The sequence below is a fragment of the Sinocyclocheilus grahami genome, unplaced genomic scaffold, assembly GCF_001515645.1.
Source record: "Sinocyclocheilus grahami isolate Dianchi unplaced genomic scaffold, SAMN03320097.WGS_v1.1 scaffold186.1, whole genome shotgun sequence".
NCBI classification, from domain to species: Eukaryota; Metazoa; Chordata; class Actinopteri; order Cypriniformes; family Cyprinidae; genus Sinocyclocheilus; species Sinocyclocheilus grahami.
Window position 1 is genome coordinate 1,299,337 of NW_015505365.1, and position 24,132 is coordinate 1,323,468.

The 24,132-nt window shown below is 35.7% G+C and overlaps 2 protein-coding genes across 5 annotated transcripts in view; both read right to left on the bottom strand.

The window, feature by feature from the left end:
- Positions 1-3,268: 3,268 nt before the first annotated feature.
- pheta1 (PH domain containing endocytic trafficking adaptor 1) lies at positions 3,269-6,694 on the bottom strand. 4 transcript variants are annotated; one of them, XM_016284649.1, is made up of 3 exons: positions 6,546-6,694; positions 5,345-5,445; positions 3,269-4,461 (listed from the first exon to the last, which is right to left on the bottom strand). In XM_016284649.1, the coding sequence occupies exon 3, from the start codon at positions 4,451-4,453 to the stop codon at positions 3,668-3,670; it is 786 nt and encodes a 261-aa protein (XP_016140135.1). In that variant the 5' UTR covers positions 4,454-4,461; positions 5,345-5,445; positions 6,546-6,694; the 3' UTR covers positions 3,269-3,667. The 4 variants fall into 4 exon arrangements, with proteins under 4 accessions (XP_016140135.1, XP_016140137.1, XP_016140138.1 ...); XM_016284651.1 differs by having other exon boundaries at positions 5,308-5,445; XM_016284652.1 differs by having other exon boundaries at positions 5,304-5,445.
- A 4,177-nt stretch (positions 6,695-10,871) lies between these two features.
- The window catches only part of LOC107594585 (discoidin domain-containing receptor 2-like), a 27,440-nt gene continuing 14,179 nt past the window's right edge, over positions 10,872-24,132 (bottom strand). Inside the window, exons 6-15 of the mRNA XM_016284677.1 lie at positions 23,772-23,958; positions 23,075-23,321; positions 21,301-21,393; positions 20,833-20,987; positions 19,548-19,768; positions 16,967-17,167; positions 15,657-15,854; positions 13,797-14,031; positions 13,186-13,335; positions 10,872-11,045 (exon numbers count right to left, since the gene is read on the bottom strand). Coding sequence (XP_016140163.1) covers positions 10,908-11,045; positions 13,186-13,335; positions 13,797-14,031; positions 15,657-15,854; positions 16,967-17,167; positions 19,548-19,768; positions 20,833-20,987; positions 21,301-21,393; positions 23,075-23,321; positions 23,772-23,958 — 1,825 coding nt within the window. The 3' untranslated portion in view covers positions 10,872-10,907. The remainder of the gene's footprint in view (positions 11,046-13,185; positions 13,336-13,796; positions 14,032-15,656; positions 15,855-16,966; positions 17,168-19,547; positions 19,769-20,832; positions 20,988-21,300; positions 21,394-23,074; positions 23,322-23,771; positions 23,959-24,132) is intronic.

Consider the following 24,132-nt stretch of genomic DNA (forward strand, 5'->3'; position numbering starts at 1 on the left):
TGCGCGCAACAACAGCCCTGCGTAAACTTTCAAGAAGGAAAAAAAAAACCCCACAAACTTTCCATGGACACGGCGACAACAAGCGACGAACTATCCTTGACGTTCCGAGACATCTGAGCTTCCGGCAAAATAAAAGTCCCATTTAGTGTGAGAAGTCAGCCGTGTGGCGTCTGTAACCTTCTTAATTATTATTATTATTATCTCTATCTATGATATACGTAATATTTCACAACAGAAAATAGTGTAATCATATATATATATAACATATAGATTACTTTTTTTTTTTGCGCCGTTCACTAAAATGTGAAAAGTCAGTCAGTTACTAATAGCTCATACAAATTGCACGCATAATAATTGTAAAAAATAAATGTTTACAATAGTCGGAAGCATAGCATTTAACATAATCGGACGCTACTTTGACTATTTGACGTATTTCAATTTAATGTAGCGCTTTGGGACTTTTATTTTAAAAACAGCTTTAAGTTCAGTGCTTACTTTGTGGCTTCACGTGATAGATTTAGAAGTTTCCGTCGTCAAATGTATGATGTCCATTAAAAGCGTGTTGCTAGCTGTGAGATAGTATACAATTGTATGAAAATGTATGAAATCTTCAACGTAGAAATAAATACTCCACAGTTGTACAATCCACTCAAAACTTAATGTTTACATTCATGTCCTTGTAAAAAGGTCATGAAGAGCATAATGTTCAATTTTTTTATGATGCACATCACAACATATTAAAGAAATGTACAGGAAATCTGACTACAGTGGGTTTCAGAAACCATCCATCAAATAATGCTTCTCCATACAAAAAAATAAAATACAAAATTAAATGAATTACATGGAGATGTCTAACTAATGCAATGACAGGATCTGTGCATGAACCTTTATGCACAGTAATGCTGAGCCATCTTGTGGTGAGACTGTGGGACTTCACGTTTTTATTAAAAAACAAAACGCTATAAATATTTTATGAGGATGCTCATCTTTATTCGACTCATTTGAAAACATTAAACGTACATTCTTAATTCCTTCAAATGTAATATTCTACGCAATGTGATTTTCAAAGGCCGTTTTGACCAAACATTCAGATTTGGTTATTGCAATACAACATTATTCAGCAACAAGTTAACTTTATTGCGGTTGTTGTCATTTTACTATCAGTACCTGGTTAATACACAAGCTGTTTATCCAAATTCATCTCTTATTTGCTGGTGTTTTCCTATCTGCGTTGTGGAATCTAACACAATGTTTTAGATGAAATCTGAAGACACTGCGGTTGGACAGCCACGTATCCCATTTAGCGTCACTATAGGTTAAATCTCCCCAAATATGATTATAGGATTGCACACAATTTGTACCATTAAAATGCATTTACAAAAGCCATTAATAAGCTGTCTGTATATATTCTATAACGTATTAAATGTTGGTCACAGTATGATGATGACTATAATTGGTCATTTTAAAAGGCAAGGCAAAGCATTAACACGCCTATTGGCAAGAATGATAATATATCATTAAGCATAGCAAAGCTTAACCTAAAATAGAATACTCGTGGTTTAGAGCTGCTTAGAAAAAAGATCCATCAACAGAAGATTACATGCTAGCTGGTTAGTTAAACAAGTCCATTGTCTGAGACACTTTTACATACTTTAAAGTTAGAAATCATTTAGGCAATTATGTTTTTGGCAGGTTGGATTGTAGATCTCGTAAAATGCAGCATTAAATTCACTGCCAAAAATCTTGGGATACATCTAACTTTTTGTGCTGTTAAGCAATTTTTTTTTTTGCTACTTTATATTATAAAATGATTACAAATTGCCATAGACCAGCTTTGGCACCGTAATACTTAACATTCAAGTGTCTGTGAATCTGAAAATCAGGTCTTTTTTTATCAAGACAAACATTGTGAAAAAGGAAATTCATGTTGTTATGCAAGTAAGAGACCTCAAAAAAAAAAAAAAAAATACAAATGAGAAGGAAATGTCAAGTCACTTCAACATGAGGTTCTAGGAAAATCCCAAAATGGATCTAAGTGCGAGAATTTATAGGAATAGTTCATCCAAAAAAAGAAAACGGCATCATCATTTACTCATTCTCATGTCGTTCCAAACCAGCATCACTTTCTTGCTTCAACGAACACAAAAGAAGTAGTTTGGCTGAACATCCAGAATGCTCTTTTTTTACAATGGGGACTGGGACTGTCAAGCTCCAAAAATAACTTAAAAGCACCATAAATCTAGTCCATACAACCTATGCACCAAATCTGAGTATTGTAAAGTCATAAATCTTTGTGTGCCAAAATTTGTATTTTTCACTTAAAATCTCGCATCAACGTGCATCAAGACACATGATGCAAGTTTTAATGTCAACGAGATGTGAGAAGCAATGTTTGACATTATAACGTCAAACCTTGAGAAACATGCAAAAACACAAATGTCAGGCTTTTCCTAACACAGAGCTATTATATCGGTTTGTAAGACTTGCACACATCATCATTAGATTTGTTTTTCAAACCTTCCTTGTCTCACAAACGGCTAAGTACAGGAATGTTAAGATTATTTTAAGAGCATGTCTTAATTAAATTAAGTAGCAAACATAGCATAAAGATTGTAAAATTCATTTTTGTGCATTAGTTCAAACTGTGTGTTCTAATGAATCGATTCAAAACTGATTCAAAGATTCATTTAGGTCAACTCACAACAAAGTTCAAGGAAATGCAATGTTTTTCATTGTATTGAAGGAATGGTTGAACTCAAAATGAAAACTTGCTTAAAAATTACTCACCCTCAGGCCATCCAAGATGCAAATGTTTGTTCGCGCAAACTGATTTGGAAAAATTTAGCATTCCATCACTTGCTCAGCAATGGATCCTCTGCAGTGAATGGGTGCCGTCAGAATGAGAGTCCAAACAGCTGATAAAAACATCACAATAATCCACAAGTAAAATTCATCTAGTCTGAATCAGGAGAGAAATATGCACAGATTAAGCACCATTTACAAGCGAAAACAATCCAAAACAATGCATCGTAGGCTATTATGGATTATTATTTGGATTTTTTGTTTCTTACAAACAGGCTTACAAACTTTAAGCTTCGCAAGATGTTAGTGTGGATTATTGTGATGTTTTATCAGCTGTTTGGACTCTCATTCTGACGGCACCCATTCACTGCAGAGGATCCACTGGTGAGCATGTGATGTAATGCTACATTTCTCCAAATCTGCTCTGATGAAGAAACAAACTCATCTTCATCTTAGATGGAATGAGGGGAGTACATTTTCAGCATACTTTCAGGTTTTTAAAACAATGAAAAATATTGCACTATTGCTGTTGCACTATTTACTATTGCCGTTTACTTTGTCACATTGGTGCATACAGTTGATAAAACATTTATTGTACCCTCCTGTATTTAAAAACTTTTAAACTAGATTTTCTAGAGAGGTTTGGAAAGACATGAGGGTGAATAAACAATGACAGAATGTTCCTTTAAAAAATGGCTTGGTCTTGTTTAATGAAATAAAAAACATCAGTAACAGTGGACGAGTGATTATCATTCTAATGCTCTCTTTGTTTTTAGATGAATTTGACCTATTATGCCTTTAACCGAGATTGCACTAAGCATGTCTTGTGTGCGGATGTATATTTCGAGTCTCTTGTGGATTTCATTCACTGGCTCTGCAGCCATTCTATTCTCAGTTCAGCCACCTCTTTGCCGTACCAGTCGTGTAGTTTGGAGAAGCAGCCTGTGCCGGGTGAAACAGGGCTCTCGAGTGACCCGCCGTTGGTCTTCCTCCGCGGAGGTACCGGAGGTGGTTTGACTCCATCCCCCCTCCCGCAGTCCCCTTCCCAGACGCAGCCCTCGCTGACACCGTTTGGCACGCTGGTGGGTTTACTCCAAGAAACCCCATTTTCTCTGCTAGACATCCCTTCCTGCGAAGGCCCCGTAATGGCGGCATTCTGTAGCGAAAAGGTTGCGGGTTGGAAGCTTGTTGCTCCTTGCACTTGCGTCTGGTGCTTCTTCGGCTTGCTTTTGGCTTGTGAAGATCTGGCTTCTTCTTGTACCTCCTCCAGCTGCCTCTCCAGCTCCTTCACGACCAGCCGCATGTAGTCGAAACTCGCCCGGGACAGAGCCTTGACCCACGATTCCATAGTGGCCTGGTTCTCCGCGGCCATCTTGTAGACCCTCGCTTTGACGCAATCGAATTTAATGGCGAAGGCGAACTCTTCGGATTCCGACTCGCAGAGCTCCACCGTGCAGCCTTCCAGGACGATGACGCCAATCGGCTCTCGGCTGTCCCTCTCCTCGAAGTAGAACAGCATGTTGCCCTTCAGAATAAACCAGCGGCGGTGGTACGCCGTGTTCCGTTCCCCTTTCTTAAAGAGGACGCCTGTCTTGTCTGGAGGAGAGTTGCATGTGGCATAATGTGCCACGCTCCTCTCATTCAACTTCATAATGGTCTCTGAAACAGAAATCAATAAAGATGACACCGGAAATACATTTACAGCAAATATTAGAGATATACTGATAATATTTTACTTTAATAATATTGATTTAACACAAATAGTGGTCGACCGATATATCGCCAAGGCCGATATATCGGCCGATATTTGGCATTTTTTAAATATCGGCATCGGCTGACAGGTTTTCCTGTTTAGCCGATGCGTTCGAGGCGGGACTTTTATTTTGACGGCGCTGAGAACGGCAGCGCCTAAGCACACAGTGCTCACATTCTCCCTCAGATAACTATCAGTTATCAGACAATGTATGATGCTATTCAATGTTGTAATTATAAGATACGATTTTAAAACATTTTTATTTGACGATTACATTTCTTAAAGGCTGTCATTAGATTCATTTTGCAATCCTTCCTCAACTTGTGAATATGAGAATATTACAAAGATGTTTTCATAACATCTCTGAATTAAACTTGAGTGTCAAAATTTGCATAAAGAGTTAACATCAGGTCAAAATGTGAGTTCCAATGAATCAATACAAAACTGGTTCAAAAATAATTTTAGGTCAACACTTAACAGCGTTAAAGGAAATGCAATGTACTTCATGTACTAAAACGCTTTAGTAAAAATATATGCGGGTAAAAAAATTAAAAAAAATTTTTTTAAATTGATTTTATTGTGTTTTACTTCCTACAACATCTTGACTCTATTTGCCTACAAAGGCTGTTTGATTTTACAATGACGATTCCTCTTATTGAATAAAAAACATGCCATTTCTGAACAAATACATAAATAAGTCACTTATATACAAGTATTAATTTCTTACAAAAATATATATATATCTTACCAACCCCAAACTTTCAAACCGTAGTCTAGATGTAAAGTCACCTTTCTTTCAAAGCTCTTCTCTGAACCCTTCACGTGTGGCCTGCTTCCAACAGTCAATCAAAACACCAGCACTTGCCGAACTTCTCCATCCCATTTCTGATCTAAAAAATAGAGTGAAGTCAATGACTGAGGTGTCATATATATCGGAACATCCTACTTCACACATCTGACCTGGTTTAAAACACACAAATTCCTCTTTCTTAAAACAAGTGGCATAAATAAAAGTCTGTGGAAGTGACTAAACTACACATGAATCAGACATAGCGTCAAAGCCATGTGACAGATATTTGATTAAAAAAAGTTAAAATAATACAAATCTTTATTATTAGCGTTATTATTATGCATGTCTGTACTTTTTCTTTGCACTGGAAGCTCCTGTCACCAAGACATTGTCTTTGTGTGTGTAAAGTTAACACAACTGGCAGTAAAGCCCTTTTCTGATTCTGATAAAACATCATATTCATATAAAATATATATTAGTGACTCTTCCAAGCCTCTTATTTTAAAATTCCTTGATATTCTGTTCATGCTGTGAGAAGCATGAAAAGATACTATGGTATTGCCATCTAATACTATCACTTTACCATGGTATTTTCTGGTAGTACCACATAATCTTGCATCTAAATGTCATGATACAGTAGCATATCAAAGAACCACAGTATTAGCCTTTGATATCCGATCACTGCTTTTTTTTTATCTTTAATTTGCAAGTACAAAAAAAGTAACCAATAAGCACCATGGTAGTATCAACGTTTTAAACACGTTTAGTGACATTAAAAATGCTGTTCTTGGAAACCGTTTCAAGTTTTTTTGTAAACACCATGATACATGATACTGCTCCGTGGTACTGTCACAGTAAAAACACAGTGTTAGTGACCCAACCAGCCAATAGAGTCTACTTGCAAAAGTTTTAGTGATCCAGACAGCAGTTTTATCCCAACGTGCGTTCAAAAATAAACATTAAAAAACATATTTACACTAACGTTACATTTCAAGTGAGCGTCAGAATGCTGCGGATACATGCAGTCAGATAGATCTGTAGCACATAAATATGCTTTAACAACGTACAAGAAGGTGTTAAAAGCTAATTAAAACATTATCAATCTCATGTATACCCGTAAAGTACGAAACTCATGCATAATAAGCACAACTCGCGGAGAAAAGTCAACGTGTCTTAATAATACAGTCATTCTCGACTCACAGCTCGAGTGGTTTGCTTGAGATTAAACCATCAAATGCAGCCTTGCTTCTAGCGTATAATAACTGCTAAAGCCGTGTTACAAAGATAGAGAAACTCACTAAGAGAAAGTTTTAAGAGATCTAGAACGTCATTTTGAGATTATATCGATGTTTAACCTGCCTTTTGAGCGTGTTATTGGACAGTTTTCCACCCTTCTTTCTTCCTTCTTTTCCTGACTGACGATCACGTGACGCTGCAGGACTCTCTCTAGTAACAGCAGAGCTGCTCGCGCTCATGTGTGATGTGTATATACACTCACACAATGAGTCTCGCGCTCTTCTCACATATTGAGTTTAAGAGTGGTTACGTGATTATATATGTGCATTTCGATTATATGAATTACGTTTGGTCATGACTGACAGAAACACTGCAGTAGGTACATGGTAATACGATGCACGTAAATACATTTGTATGGTACTCCAAGGATACCATGGTGCATGTGTATAACCTAATAACCATGATATGACCAGTTTTTATCAGTAGTTTTATAACAGGCTCCTGTGCTATGAAATACAGCCTGCCATTTACAACAATACCGTATTTCACAATATCATGACTGTACCATTGTACATGTTTAAAGAACCATGACCTTGGTTTTAAGACCATGAGAGAAGGTTTTCAATACTTTTAGAGCCCAACACACAAAGTAATACATCATCTATTCCTTTGGATTCAGTGACTGAGTCCACAGCCAAACCAAAGTCAAACATTCAATGTAAGATTGGTGGTAGCAAAAAACAACCAAACAAAAAATTATATATATATATATATACATACATACACACACACACACACACACACACACACACACACACACAATATATGCACTACTCATATGTAGAAAAAAATAAAATAATATTCAGTATAAGTACAACACATTAACACCGGAGATACAGCAAAATCTGTATTTATTATGGAAAATAAGAAAGAAGATGAAAGAAAACAAGTCTTCCTTAGTCCCCAATATATTACTATACATACAGTATCTACTCTGCTTATGTAATGTACATGGAGGACACATACAGAGAGTAAAAAGGTTTGAATGAAAGACAGTTATTGAATACTAAATGATAAAAGAAGGTACATTTAATTTCACTTGAAACAAAACCACACTCGCAGTATCACGCATTCACACGGACATGCACCCTTGGTCTCTAAATATGTAGTGAAAAGCAAACTCTGATCAGTAATAACAGAAATTGCCTCAGGCTCACTTCAGCAAAGGCTTCTGGGAGATTGCGTTTTAGTGGTTGCCCTTCTCCTAAGCTTTCCTACCACCAACATTCAATCGAAATCCCAGTGCTATTGGAGGACGCTTCAAAACGTCCTGCATAGCCAAACCTTTCAGCAGCCAAACAATAAAACTTCTCCTGTACATTTGAAGACAATTTCTGAAATACAGTAAACAAAAACTACAGAAAAGGAATGAAGAAACTAGTACACACTGATGAAAAAAGATGGAAATATCAGATCTTGGTTACATCATAGTACACCAAATGTGTGTTTTTGGCGCAACACTCATTCACAAACATTTGCTAAAAACATTAAATGGCATTAATAAAACATTAAAGTGGATTAAAAGAAAGAAAGAAAAATGTGCTTTGAAAAATTTTAAACTTACATACATATTCCCCCATAATCATGTGCCTTCTACAGAGATAAAATAGAGATATAATTGGTCCTGTATGTCTTCAGCCAGACTTAGTTCATTTAGATAAAACAACAATGCAATTGTAGAACTGTATGCAAATAACAAGGAAGTCTAGTGTTTTCCTTTGCAACTGAGTTGAAATTCACTTTGTTTGTCTGTGGTGGTGAAATATTGCTGGTTTTTGCTGGATTTTAAACACACACACACACACACAATATATGCACTACTCATATGTAGAAAAAAATAAAATAATATTCAGTATAAGTACAACACATTAACACCGGAGATACAGCAAAATCTGTATTTATTATGGAAAATAAGAAAGAAGATGAAAGAAAACAAGTCTTCCTTAGTCCCCAATATATTACTATACATACAGTATCTACTCTGCTTATGTAATGTACATGGAGGACACATACAGAGAGTAAAAAGGTTTGAATGAAAGACAGTTATTGAATACTAAATGATAAAAGAAGGTACATTTAATTTCACTTGAAACAAAACCACACTCGCAGTATCACGCATTCACACGGACATGCACCCTTGGTCTCTAAATATGTAGTGAAAAGCAAACTCTGATCAGTAATAACAGAAATTGCCTCAGGCTCACTTCAGCAAAGGCTTCTGGGAGATTGCGTTTTAGTGGTTGCCCTTCTCCTAAGCTTTCCTACCACCAACATTCAATCGAAATCCCAGTGCTATTGGAGGACGCTTCAAAACGTCCTGCATAGCCAAACCTTTCAGCAGCCAAACAATAAAACTTCTCCTGTACATTTGAAGACAATTTCTGAAATACAGTAAACAAAAACTACAGAAAAGGAATGAAGAAACTAGTACACACTGATGAAAAAAGATGGAAATATCAGATCTTGGTTACATCATAGTACACCAAATGTGTGTTTTTGGCGCAACACTCATTCACAAACATTTGCTAAAAACATTAAATGGCATTAATAAAACATTAAAGTGGATTAAAAGAAAGAAAGAAAAATGTGCTTTGAAAAATTTTAAACTTACATACATATTCCCCCATAATCATGTGCCTTCTACAGAGATAAAATAGAGATATAATTGGTCCTGTATGTCTTCAGCCAGACTTAGTTCATTTAGATAAAACAACAATGCAATTGTAGAACTGTATGCAAATAACAAGGAAGTCTAGTGTTTTCCTTTGCAACTGAGTTGAAATTCACTTTGTTTGTCTGTGGTGGTGAAATATTGCTGGTTTTTGCTGGATTTTAAAGGAACAGTTCACCCAAAAATGAAAGTTTGCTGGAAATGTACTCACTCTCAGACCCTCCAAGATGTAGACGAGTGTGTTTCTTCATAAAAACAGATTTAGGTCAATTTAGCAATCACTTGCTCACCAACGGATCCTCTGCAGTGAATGGGTGCCGTCAGAATGAGAGTCCAAACAGCTGATAAAAACATCACAACAACCCACAAGTAATCCACACCACTCCAGTCCATCAATTAACATGTTGTGAAGCAAAAAGCTGCATTTTTTGTAAAAAAAACAACAACAACTAATCCATCAATAAAGTGTTTTTAACTTAAATTGATGCTTCAGGCTAAAATACGAGTCCTCTATCCATAATATTGCTTTTTTTCTGTGGATTATTGTGATGTTTTTAATCAGATGTTTGGACTTTCATTCTGACGGTGAGTAAATGTTCATCAAATTTTCATTTTTGGATGAACTATTCCTTTAAAGCCAACATGAAATGGCATTAACAACCCATTTTACTTCTTTAATTGGACATCTGCATTTGGAGGCTGAAGGTAAAATTCACCCCAAGAACATCTTGACGCATCCCAATGGAAATGCTCCTTATTTTTTTAAACATTAACCAAGAACCAAGCTATTACATTTTGATGAAACACTACAATAACGAACATTGTCTTCTTTGGAAACATGCACGGATGAATCATGGTCCATTGGTCTGTTCTGATTGCTGACTTTAAAGTGGCCTGTTAGAAGTTAGGGGAAGAAACAGTGCATTCAATTGCACGTCAGTCCATTGTTGGCTCTATAACCCTCTCCCTTCTCCTCCGAAAGGGTTTTTAATCTAACTATAACAGTAGTTCTGCTAGATCCAGGCAGAGCAAGTCTCTGACCCGGCTATATCCAAAGAACCTGTAAAAACATTCATATTTAGAGAGCAAAACAACACTTACTATCATAAGACACAGTAACTCCAGTGTGGGGGTAAATAAGGATCAAAAACTAAATAAAAACCAAAGACAGCAGTGCTTAACGATACGCAACCACAGTTTTGACAAACACAACATTCGTCCAGTTGGTTCTTTCTGCCTAGAATATACAGTAGGCTCAAGAGTCACTGTTGGAAAATGAAAAAAAAAAAACAGAAATAACATATATGATAAAGAAAAAAGGGAAAGAACAACAACGAAGTCAAAAAAAAAAAAATCTCAAGTGTCTATGGATTGGGAAAAAAGTCCCAAAGGAGATGAATATGTGAGTGGATAAATGAATGAATGCCTTTTGTGAAATCTCATCATCTCTAGATCTCTCCTCCATTGGATGTCTACCGCTCTAATGGCGCTACATTGTGGCTATAATGTTCCTGCTCTACCTCAGCGACTGGCGAGCAGTCAGAAGACTTGTATATCAGTTTTCCTCCAGGTTAATACAGTAGAGCAGGTGTCGGTCATGAGTGGGGCGCAAAAGTTCGCAGGGCCTGATACAATCTGTGAAAAGTGGTCCGGTCTGCGATGTCACGACTCCAGCAACGCATCATCAGCTCGAACAGAGAGGATGGACAGAGTGGTGGGGCGGAGAGAAAGATCTAGGGAGAAAGAGAGGGCAAAATATGTAGAAGTCTTTTAAATAAAACATCCATGTAAATGATGTTACAGTTCATGTAAAGGTTTGCGTCCTGTGACTGTGAACTCAATCAGTCTCAGAGTTTACCTGAAAAAAATGAATCACTTTACTTTGGACCTCACTTCAGTTCAATTCACATTAATTTAGACTAATTCACTTAATTTCACTTTTCCTTTTTAAGACCAAATTAAATTAATACCATATGTCCATATAGAACAAATCCGTTTAATTCCAGAATAAATCATTTATCGCAAACTATTTTACTTAATAATAATAGCAATTAAGCGGCCCAGAGAGAAGCTTCAAGAGTATACAATGAATTACATGCAGATATAGTTTATTCTGTATTATGGAAAATAAACGCAGAATTTGCTGCTTATTAATAGTTAGTAAAGTAGTTAAGTTTAGGTATTGGGAGGAAGTAGAGATGTAGAATATAGGGTTAGAATATGTGACCCTGGACCACGAAACCAGTCTTAAGTGACTTTTTTTTTAATAAATAAGCTTTCCATTGATGTATGGCTTGTTAGGATCGGACAACATTTGGCTGAGATACAACTATTTGGAAATCTGGAATCTGAGGGTGCAAAAAAATCTAAATATTGAGAAAATCGCCTTTAAAGTTATCCAAATGAAGTTCTTAGCAATGCATATTACTGATCAAAAATGAAGTTTTTATATATTTACAGTAGGAAATTTACAAAATATCTTAATGGCACATGATAGTTACTCTAACTTCTAATGATTTTTGGCATAAAAGAAAAATCGATAATTTTCACCCATACAATGTATTTTTGGCTATTGCTACAAACATACCCGTGCTACTTAAGATTGGTTTTGTGGTCCAGGGTCACATATGTGCTTTATAAGTACTAATAAACAGCCAATATGTTAATAACAGGTATGCTAATAAGCACCTAGTTAATAGTGAGAATTGGTCCCTATACTTAAAGGCACAATATGTAAGATTTTTAAAATTAAAATATCCAAAAACTACTAGAACAGTGTTATATATTTTGCTGAATTGTGTACTTACATTATCCCAAATGTTTTGAAGAATGTTTAAATCCAGAGAAATAAGCAATTTTAACTAGTGACACGGAGCGTGTCTATAGTGTCATTGTGTCGCCTGCCAATGACGTCATAACCCCTCGATTTCACCAAACACCAAAGATGCTTTAATATGCTATGCGTTTTATTAGACAGGTGACGAACGCACAGAGTAGCATTATAACAGAATTTTCAAATGTATCTAGTATGATAAAACAGAGCTGCTTTACCCCACATACGCACGACTGGAAGGAGCGGAAGCGCTCGACTGTGGCATAATAAAAGCTCCGCTACTTTCCAGCCGTGAGTCGCGCTCGTTCAGCGCCTCGTTTCACTTCGAAGGCTTTCAGCCTCACCCTGCTTCATTCTACTACATTAATAAATCATTAGCTCATCCATGAACATGATTTCTGCCCGAGTCCCGTCGGATTGCATCGGCTGTGGGGATGAAGACTACAACTCCCATGATTCCACACCCAGTCACGGCGTCATCAAACTACGCCTTTGATTCTTTGTTTATTTTGAATACGCGCTTTCTAGTGGCGAAAAATTACATATTGTGCCTTTAAGTGTTACCAAGATTTTATGCATAATGTGGGACTTTTAATTGCAAACTGTACCAAAATGCTCTAGGACTCTTATTTTGAAATGTCTATGCTTTACTTCCAGCTGGCAGCTGCTCATCACATTTATTATTTAAATCAGCCTTTTTAAGTTTAAAAATCACATTAGGCCATACTGCGATTCTAGTTTAGTTCTGTCCACAAAATAAAGTGACATTTAAGGTATTAAATATTTTTTATGACCTTAAATTTGATCAAACTGAATTTAAGGCTTTTAAGACCACAGGAACCCCACTAATTTCACTTCAGAATGATGCTGCAAACGGATTCACTCCAATGCAGTTCAATTCACTTCAGGCCGAGTTGCTTCACCTCGGAACGATTCACTTAACTTCAGATTAACTGACTTTATCAAAGGACTAACTTCACCAGATGAAAAGTATAATTCACTCACTTCAAATCAAAACCAAAATCAAAGTAAAGTTGTACCTGTCTCCCCTGGTTTCGGAAGAATTCGCCGGTGTTCTCGATGACCTGTTCATCAGACAGCAGGCTGTAGGGCTGCTCCTTACATAAAGTGAAGATCTCCCACAGAGTTACTCCAAATGCCCACACATCACTAGCTGTTGTGAACTTCCCCTAAAAAACACACACATGTAACACACAATGCACTGATACAAAGGAAGAAAGCCACTGTAGACAGATGTCTCCACCTAACAGTTAATTGTCATTTTTTTAAAGAAGTTTCTTCAGCTCACCTAGGCTCCATTCAATTGAAAAAATACAGTAAAATTGTGAAATATTACTACAATTTAAAATAATGGTTTTCTATTTGAATATATTTTAAATGTAATTTATTCTTGCGATGCAAAGCTGAATTTTCAGCATCATTACTCCAGTCTTCAGTGTCACATGATCCTTCAGAAATCATTCCAATATGCTGATTTGCTGCTCAAGAAACATTTATTATTATTAATCAATGTTGAAAACAGTTGTGCTGCTTATTATTTTTGTGGAAACTGAGATGCATTTCTTACACATGAATCTTTGATGAAAAGAAAGTTCAAAAGAACAGCATTTACAGCCTCTCTTTCTCTCACCAGTAAGATGCTCTCCCAGGCCATCCAGCGTATAGGCAGCACAGCGCGCCCCTGTATACGATAATAATCACTACTGTACAAGTTTCTGCTCATGCCGAAATCAGAGATCTTTATGGTGAGATGACGGTCCAGGAGGCAGTTCCGTGTGGCTAGATCACGATGCACAAAATTCAGAGAAGCCAGGTACTTCATCCCAGAAGAGATCTGCACCGACATGTGCAACAGGTCAGCAATGCTGCAGAGACAGAAATAAAAGAGTCTGAGTTTATGAAAATAAAACAGCAAGGGCACACAAAACATGACCTGGCTTCAAACCAGTATCAAATTCAACCAGCACCACGTCTGACTGCGTGAAAGCACAAATGAGACTTGAAAGCTATAACGGAGATGGAAATTTCCTTAAAAGCCTTTATATATAATGTATTATAAAATTAGTTTTAATGCATTAAGTGTGCCTCGTAATGCACATTATAATGCATTGTATGATCTTATGAATAATTGCAACCACAGTTATAATACATTATAATACTTAAATATTAATTGTTGCACCTTTAAAACGAAAACCCCCAGTTTCACAGACAAGGCTTAAGCCTACTCCTAGACTAAAATGTAAGTCTGAGCTGTTTCAACTGAAAGAAACTTGCACTGACTGATCTTAAAATATATCAATGCCTTTGTTTTGTCTCAAAAAGCACACCAGTAATGTTTTTTTCTAAGCACATTTATAAAAATTATCTAAATGTCCTAATTGAACTATGGCCTAATCCTGGCTTAGTCTAAGCCCTGTCTGTGAAACCGGGCCTTAATGTATTAAAACACATGAAAAACAAAAAACCTACAAATATTATAATGCATTTTAAATTTGAGAATGCATTTAAAATGCAATTATTTATGAAGAGATATAATGCATTACAATGTATATTATGAATACCTTTATAATGCATTATAAAGATAGGCTTTAAGTAAAGTGTTACTTAAATTTAACTTAAGTTTGATCTTTTTTCTCATATAAAACTAAATTTTGGCTTCAGAAGGCTTTGAATACAACACAAAAGTCATTTGAAAAGTCTTTTGAACATTCTAATTCATAAGAATAGCACAGATATTCCGTTAAGAGTCTTCTGTGTAGAACGGTTTTTATTATCAAAACTATTAAAGACTGTTTTTGTTAAATTAAATAAAGCTGAAATATATAAACAAAAATAATAAATAAATATTACATGAAAACATAAAAAGAAACATGCAAATATTCAGTTGTAAAAACTAAGGAAAATATGAAATGTTGCCTTGGCATTAAACTTAAAAAGTACTAAGTGCTAAAATTGCTAAAATTAAAGCTAAATAGAAATATAAAAAACCTAAAATGACAAATGAACATGACAAAACTACTAAAACAAACTAAATTAAAATTATAAAAAATAAAAACAAATGCGAAATATGAATAAATACTATAATAGTATATAAATAATATTAACATATGGAAAGGAAGAAAGAAAATTATAAAGGTTTAAAACGGCATAAAGTTTAGCAAAATTGTGCTCCATTTTGTGTTTAGCAATTGATCGTAAAAAAAAAAATAAAAAATCTGATTGCTGGTACTTCTTTAAAAATGTAGGTTCTTTAATTCAGGTTTTCAAAAAAGAACACATTGAAATGATTTCCACGTTGGACTTGAAGACTCAGAGGTCTCACTTCAAAACTTGTAATCTGAAACATTTCCATCATAAATTGAGAGCTGACTTGAAACTGGAAGGTTAAGTTGAAGAATTCGCAGGTTAAGAATGTTAGAATAGCGATATTGACCCCTGTCTGGAGATGAAAGACTGTACATGTCAGACTTCTTCATAATGATGGACACACCTGACAGACGGAATGTTGTTGGCATGTGTGAGTGTGCTCTCTATCTCTCTCTGGGACAGGAACATGTTGAGGTCTCCGTTCTCCATGTACTCCGTCACCATGCAGAGCGGGTCGGAGCTCACGCACACGCACAGCAGCTGAATGATGTTTGGGTTATTCAGACGAGACATGATCTTTATCTCCTTCAGGAAGTCATTTCTACACGGACACAAAAGTCAGAAAGGTTATCATGGGATCAGGAGAAAGGTTACAGGTCAACATCCATCAGTAAATATTGACTGACAACAATAAATGAGAAATAAATTCCAGCTGTAAACAGATTAACACTTTCTGACAGAAAAATTCCAATGATAACTGTGTATTTATAAACAATTTTAGACATTTTATGAAGGATTAGGAGTCTATAAGGAGTCAATATATGATCAAATAATTGAAGTGATAACAAGTATAATTGAATATATTAGAAAAAAATTAGATTTTTTTTTTTGAAAAAACAAAAAATGCTTTATAAACAAAAAAATGTTAAACACTGCATTTCATTTGCCTGTTGTTTGTCTTAAAGTGCCCCTATTATGGGTTATGAAAGGTTCTTATTTTGGTTTTGGGAGTCCCCAACAACAGGTTGACACGCATGCAAGGTCAAAAAAACACTTTCATTGTCTTATAATATGCATTTATTTTGACCTTATTTGCTCAACGGCTCCCAAACGATTCGCTCAATGATTCATTTTTCCAAACCCCTCCTTTGCGTGACGCTAATCTGCGGTGATTGGTCTGATTGGTCTCATTTTATCATACCTGTAATGCCTGATAAAGCAGCGTTTGTGAGCACAGTGCTGCTTTGTGTACAGCGTTACCGGGGAAACCGCTATTTTACCGCTCCAAAAGCGGCACCTAGTGGCAAAGAATGAATTTGCATTTTCATTCAGACCAATGCCAAAAGACCAACAGGTGGGTGGACAATATGCTAATGTTTCATGTTGACGTCAACATGAAACGGCTTGGGATTCGTTTTAAAAACGACTCGTTTCAATGATTCAGAGTCGACACTTTCTTTTGAGAGACAATAACTTTATACACGGTGCACTTTCAGATTTAAGACTTTGAAGGATGTTTTCATTCACTTAGAATAAAAAATCCATAATGGGGCACTTTAATCCATGAGCCAATCCATTTTCTTCCCACCAAATAAAACACAATTACATAACCATTTCCGAACTTTTTAGCAAGAGCTTCCCAGAAGCCTCACTCTATGATGCAACTTTCCAATCCAGTTTTTTTTTTGGTGTGTGTATTTTTTCCCCTCAAACCTGGCATTGCTGGTGGCATCCGCTCTGAGTTGTTTAACTGCTACTAGCACCGGCCTGCCGTCCTGCTCCGGTAACGGTGCATCCTCTCCCAGAAACTCAGCCAAACCCTCGGCCTCACACAAATGCACCTGGAAACAGCAACAACAGTATGTTAACATACTTAAACTGATTGAGAGCGGAAACACACTCGCATGGGCTCCACTAACAACCAAAATACCACAACGTACTAGGGTATTACCATGTTATTTAAATTTTTTATTTGGCATACAATATGAATACCTTACTATGTAAATATTTTAATCACTGTACCAGCGTATACACTAGTCTGGGGTATGTAAGAAAGAATGCATGGGCTCCACTAACAACCAAAATACCACAACGTACTAGGGTATTACCATGTTATTTTAATTTTTTTATTTGGCATACAATATGAATACCTTACTATGTAAATATTTTAATCACTGTACCAGCGTATACACTAGTCTGGGGTATGTAAGAAAGAAATTAATACTTTTATTTAACATTGATGCATTAAATTGATTGAAAGTGACATTAAAAGGCATTTATAATGTTGCAACATATTTATTTCTGTTTTTATACCAAACTTTCTATTCATCAAAGAACACTGACAAAAAAATTATCATGATTTCCACAAAAATATTCAACACTGATAATAATTAGATGTTTCTTGAGCAGCAAATCAGCATATTAGAATGATTTCTGAAGAATCGTGTGACACTGAAGACTGGAGTAATTATGCTGAAAATTCAGCTTTGCATCACAGGAAAAAAAAATATTTTAAAATATGTTAAAATAGAAAACAGTTACTTTAAATTGTAATAATATTTCACAAAATTGCTGTTTTTTGGTATTTTTTATTAAATAAATTCAGCCTGGGTGAGCATAAGAAACTCTTACAAAACAAAACTTTTGTATATCATACAGTACTGTATGTCACAGTACTATGGTATTACTATCCAACACCGTGGTGTCACCAAACAGTAGTAACATAATAATCAGGGTCAACTGAGATTAAAAAAAGTATTAGTAACACTTTTGCATAAAATCCTTGGCTCTCACTCTAGATTTCCAGTGTTTTTCTTAAAGGGGTCATATGATTTTGTGTTTCACAGACAAAAGAGAAACATGCAGGTTTGGAACGGCATGAGGGTGAGTAAATGTTGACCGAATTATCCCCTTTAAGTACTATATATGCTTTAAAAAAATTTGAAATGTTGACAATCTTGTCGCTTTGTTGATGAAGATTGAGAGAAAGAGGAAGAAAGAGAGACAGAAAAAGCAGAAGATGACAACAGAGGAACAGGCCAACTTCATTTTATTTCAACCAAAACCCTGAGGTGTCTGGGTGCAAGAAACCGCAGTGTCAAAAATTACCATAGGAAAATCTAGCAGCAGCTCTTACGTAAGTAAGTCCTTCAGTCTGGTAACAAGGTCAGGTGGAGTTCATAGACTGCAAGCAAAAGATAAAGAATGCAAGACTAGAGGAGGAAGAATGGAAAAGTGCAGCATGCAAACTGTTGAGGAAACAAATGTCAATGAAATCAAGTTCAACAGGATGAAAAATTGAACTCAGAGAGAATATTTCTTAAAAGATAGTACAAGAGGTTAGTTTAAGAAAGGACATCATGTTCAGATATTCAGTAATGTACTGAAAGTCTTCACAGTAGCTCTGGTCCAGAACCTAGTAGGCTACCTGGGCAACATTGTTAGGATTCATGGTTGACGTGAAGACGGTTCTATTTGCCAGTAAAATGATGTTGTCTTTATTTTTGTCCACATTCTAAGGCAACTGAGAAATATATCTTAGAATCATAGTCAGTCTCAGACTGATGGAAATGAGTCAGTTTCAGGTACATGTGCTTACACTAAAGTTCAGTTTGAAGTCGGAAAAGGAAATTAATACTCTTATTCTGCAAGGAGGCATTAAATTGATCAAAAGAGATAGCAAAGACTTTTATAATGTTACAAATAAATAAATACTGATCTTTTGAACTTCATATTCATCAAAAAATTCCTGAATTTTTCCACAAAAATATTAAGAAGGCAGAATAAGGTATAAATTAAAATATATTAAAATATAAAATCTTTATTTTAGATTGTAATAATATTTTACAATATTACTGTTTTTACTATATTTTTGATCAAATAAATGCAGCCTTGGTGAACTTACCAAATGCTTTTTTTTTATCTTAAAAAAAAATAAAATAATATATATATATATTTTCTTCTGTTGAACATAAAAGAAGATAATTTGAAAAATGTTGCAGTTGCTGGTAGCCATTGACTTCCATAGTATTTTTATTCCATCCTATGGAAGTCAATGGTTACCAGCAACTGTTTGGTTACCAACATTCTTCAAAATATCTTCTTTTGCATTCAACAGAAGAAAGAAACTCATACAGGTTTGGAGCAACTTGAAGGTGAGTAAATGACAGAATTATCATTTTTGGGTAAACTATCCCTTTAAGGCAATAGTTTTAAATTGTGCAATATTTATTCTGGCTACATAATTTGTAACGATTCTTAAAAAATAGTCAGGTAGCTCTCCAGGGTTTGAGACATATAATAGATGATACCAGAAGCTTCTGCACTTTGCGACAGCTCGGGAAGTTTGTTCCTGAGCGCAGCGGGATCCTGATACTGGGGGTCCAGCAGGAAGATCCTCTCATAGGGTGGGTCGAGGGAGAGGCGCGGGGGCACCGGGGGAGTCTGCAAAATTATAGTGTCACTGCTAGAGGACAAACGCACTGTCACCTCCTCCTTCAAAATACGCCTCGGAGCCTGAGACAGAGAGAGAGAGAGAGAGAGACTATTTAAATTACACTGGGTCAAAATTGCATTGTTGCAAGAAGAAACCCACAGATCATTTGCATCTATGTATAAACCACATTTTATAATCACATTCAGAAAAAATTTAAAATACCGGTAAGTAAAACAAAAACACTAGTTAAAACAAAACTGAAACTACTGGCATGTGAGAAGTGTGCTATACAAATAAACTTTGGCTCATATACTGTGTATCTCTCATTCATCATGAATCCACATGCGTGCGCTTTGTGCATGTTTGCTTAAGTTTTGCAAAGTTGCTTAAGACACAGCATGTTGCAGAATATTTTTTTGGTTTTACACTTTACGTAAAGCCTTTACATAAAATGCATTATAAAAATTGTTTAACCGCATTAACTATGACTTGTACCTTATATAGCTCTATATGATGATCTCATGAATATTTGTAACCACAGTTATAAAACATTACAATACCTATCTATTCATTGTTACATTTTTAGAAAGTATAATGCGTTAAAACACATGACAAACAAACCTTCAAATATTATAATGCATTTTAACTTTGTTTACAGCTATTTATGAAAAGATATAATGCATTACAACGTACATTATGAATAGCTTTGAACTGTATTATACATAAATGCTTTAACTAAAGTGTTACCGATTTTTTAACTTAAGAGCAGTGCGGCCAAAGCTGCAAATTGGTATGTCTTATATTAATGTATTGCCATAATCATAAACACTGATGAGCAATGCGAATAGTACTTTGTTATTCATCTAGTTATTTACCTATAGCAGCTAATTAAATGGAAATCTCGCACATTCACTGAAAATAGCTTACTTCTGCATTGCAAAATAAAGTGGATATTCCAGTGTTTTGTTTTTTTTTGCTTTCAAGGGGAAAATTTTAGAGACACTACTTCTCAAAGATGTCACATATTCAAATTCAACTATGCTCATCCTTTCAGTAAGGTATACCAAGGTACTTTATGCTACAAGTATATCAAGCTTTAAAATCTGTTTCATTAATACAAACATTACAGTACACACACACACACCTTCTCCAGGACTTTGCACACATATTGGCACCACAGAATCAGGAAGATGATCACCACTAGTAGAAGAATAATAGTCACCAGACAGCCAATCAGAATCGATGTACTGCCCTCTTCAGAAGGGCCTGGTTTTAATGGTTTTGCTGTCGTCTGGTCCTCTGTCAAACACAGATGGGTTATTAAAGTTCAGTCAAAGTGTGTAATACAAGTTAGTACAGTAGTCAGGCATTTTCAGTTAAAGCCAAGAGGATGTGGTGTTCACAACCCATTTTACTTCCATAATGTGACACATTTCCGTCATTTGTATTCATCGGGAACTGACTGAATCAGGAAAAGCAGTCTCTATATGACTTTGGTTAGACAAACATTACATTTTCTTTGGAATAACACGAATTAAGAAAGCATGCAGTATCAAATGACTTCATGTTGACTGTAAAAATGCTGGGTTTTCTCAGAACAGTGACTCTTTACCTGTTTTTTGTGTCGTTTGTGGTACTTTGCTGTTAACCTCATATGAAGGAGGGGTCAATACTGGGGGCCTCTGGGTAGGAAGCACATTAGTTGCTGCAGTGGAAAAGAATTAAAACACAGGAAATTACTACACCTTAAATTACACCCACTTAAAAATGCATTTATAATTCTAAGTAATGATTTTGGGCTCTAGTTTTACCTAAAGATTACAAGGGACATATGTGACCCTGGAGCACAAAAGCAGTCTTAAGTCGCTGGGGTATATTTGTAGCAATAGCCAAAAATACATAGTATGGGTCGAAATGATTGATTTTTCTTTTATGCCAAAAATCATTAGGATATTATGTAAAGATCATGTTCCATGAAGATATTTTGTAAATTTCCTACCGTAAATATATTAACACTTAATTTTTGATTAGTAATATGCATGGCTAAGAACTTCATTTTAGACAACTTTAAAGGAGATTTTCTCAATATTTAGATTTTTTTTTTGCACCCTCAGATTCCAGATTTTCAAATAGTTGTATCTCTACAAAATATTGTCCGATCCTAATAAACCATACATCAATGGAAAGCTTATTTATTCAGCTTTCAGATGATGTATAAATCTCAATTTTGAAAAATTGACCCTTATGACTGGTTTTGTGGTCCAGGGTCACATATGCATTTGCAAATGTATAAAGAAATTGATACTTTTATTTAGCAAGGACGCATTAAATTAATCAAAAGTGGCAGAAAATACTTTTTTATTGTTACAAAAAAGTCGTGGCCTAATGGTTAGAGAGTCGGACTCATAACCTAAAGGCTGTGGGTTCGAGTCTCGTACCGGCAGGGATTGTAGGTGGGGGGAATGAATGTACAGCACTCTCTCCCACCTTCAATACCACGACTGAGGTGCCCTTGAGCAAGGCACTGAACCCCCAACTGCTCCCCGGGCGCCGCAGCATAAATGGCTGTCCACTGCTCAGGGTGTGTGTTCACGGTTTGTGTGTGTTCACTGCTGTGTGTGTGCACTTTGGATGGGTAAATGCAGAGCACTAATTCCGAGTATGGGTCACCATACTTGGCCACATGTCACTTCACTTTCACTTCACTTCAAAAATAAAAAAATTTCATATATTAATCTTGTTAGAAAACTTTCTATTCATCAAGGAATTACAGCACAACTGTTTTAAACACTGATAATGATAAGAAATGTTTCTTGAGCAGCATATTAGAATGATTTCTGAAGGATCATGCGACACTGAAGACTGGAGTAAAATTCAGCTTTGCATCACAGGAACTAATTACATTTAAAACACATTCAAATAGAAAATACTTATTTGAAATTGTAACAACATGACTGTTTTACTGTATTTTTGATCAAATAATCCAGCTTTGGTGAGCATAAGACTTCTGTCATAACCATTTTTTTTAAAGGGGTCATATGATGCGATTTCAATGTTTCCTTTCTCTTTGGAGTGTTACAAGCTCTTGGTGCATAAAGAAGATCTGTAAAGTTGCAAAGACTAAAGTCTCAAATCCAAAGAGATATTCTTTATAAAAGTTAAGAGTCATTTCATTACACCAAATACACAAAATAATGTTCTTTTTAGCAGCATCATATGACCCCTTTAAATCTTACTGATCACAAACTTTTGAACAACAGTGTAAATTGAAATTAAGATATTGGGAATGATAATATGAATAGCATATCACAGCTCTGGATGTATTTTAATGGGGTAATACTGAGAATACCAGAGGGAGGGAGAGGTGAGTTGTTCTTATTTCATACCAGACTGAAACGAGATCTCGCTGAACATCATCCAAGTGTCAGCAAAGTAGAAGCGGCAGCACAGCGCCGTAGCCAATCTGTGCTTTAACGGGACCGTCACATACCGAGCGCTTGGGTTCCGGTCGTCTAGAACGGTGTGAAACTCCACCCGTTCTGCTTCCCACTCCGAAATGAGGTGCAACTTAAAGACACAGGACACGGATGCGAAGATCTTCACACCCCGAGAGAACATGTTATTACTGTGAACCTAAAAAGAGAATTAATAAGCATCAATAACACTTGAAGGCTCACATATTTAAATATTATACACTATTGTTAGAAGGTTTTAAGGTCAGTATATATATATATATATATATATTATATATTAATTAATATATTAATATATATATAAAAAAATCCTTAAAAAACGTATCATGGTTTCCTTTTCAATAATGATAATAATAAATGTTTCTTGAGCAGCAAATCAGCATATTAGAATGATTTCTGAAGGATCATGTGACACTGAAGACTGGAGTAATGATGCTGAAAATTCAGCTTTGATGACAGAAAGAAATTCTAATTTCGAATAGAAAACAGTTATTTTAGGTTTTAATAATATTTCACAATATTACTGCTCCTTATCAAAAGTACAAGCTTTGCATTCTGTTTAAAAAAAAAAACCTGGTCATGTTTACTTCTATTCCTACTTCACTCTCACCTTCATAGAGGTGAAGTTTCGTTGTCTGTCAAACTGGAACTCCATCTCTACATATCCAGGGCCCAAGCTGTCGTTCCTCCAGCCCACGTAGTCATATCCGGGCCACAACCGGTCAAGTCTTTTCTGTACAAAGTCATCCTGACCAATCACACCATCCGTCAGCTGACCCAGACCCCCAGACAGCTTCCTGTGGGAGCAGAGAGAGACAGGAAGCACTTAGCTTTGGGCGAGGAGTGATTAGCATTCATTCTAGAATTTAAATACAATCTTTAAATAAATACAATTTTTGGGATATACACTTTTAAAGAAATTAATCATTTTATTCAGCATGTATGCATTAAATTGGTTAAAAGTGACAGTA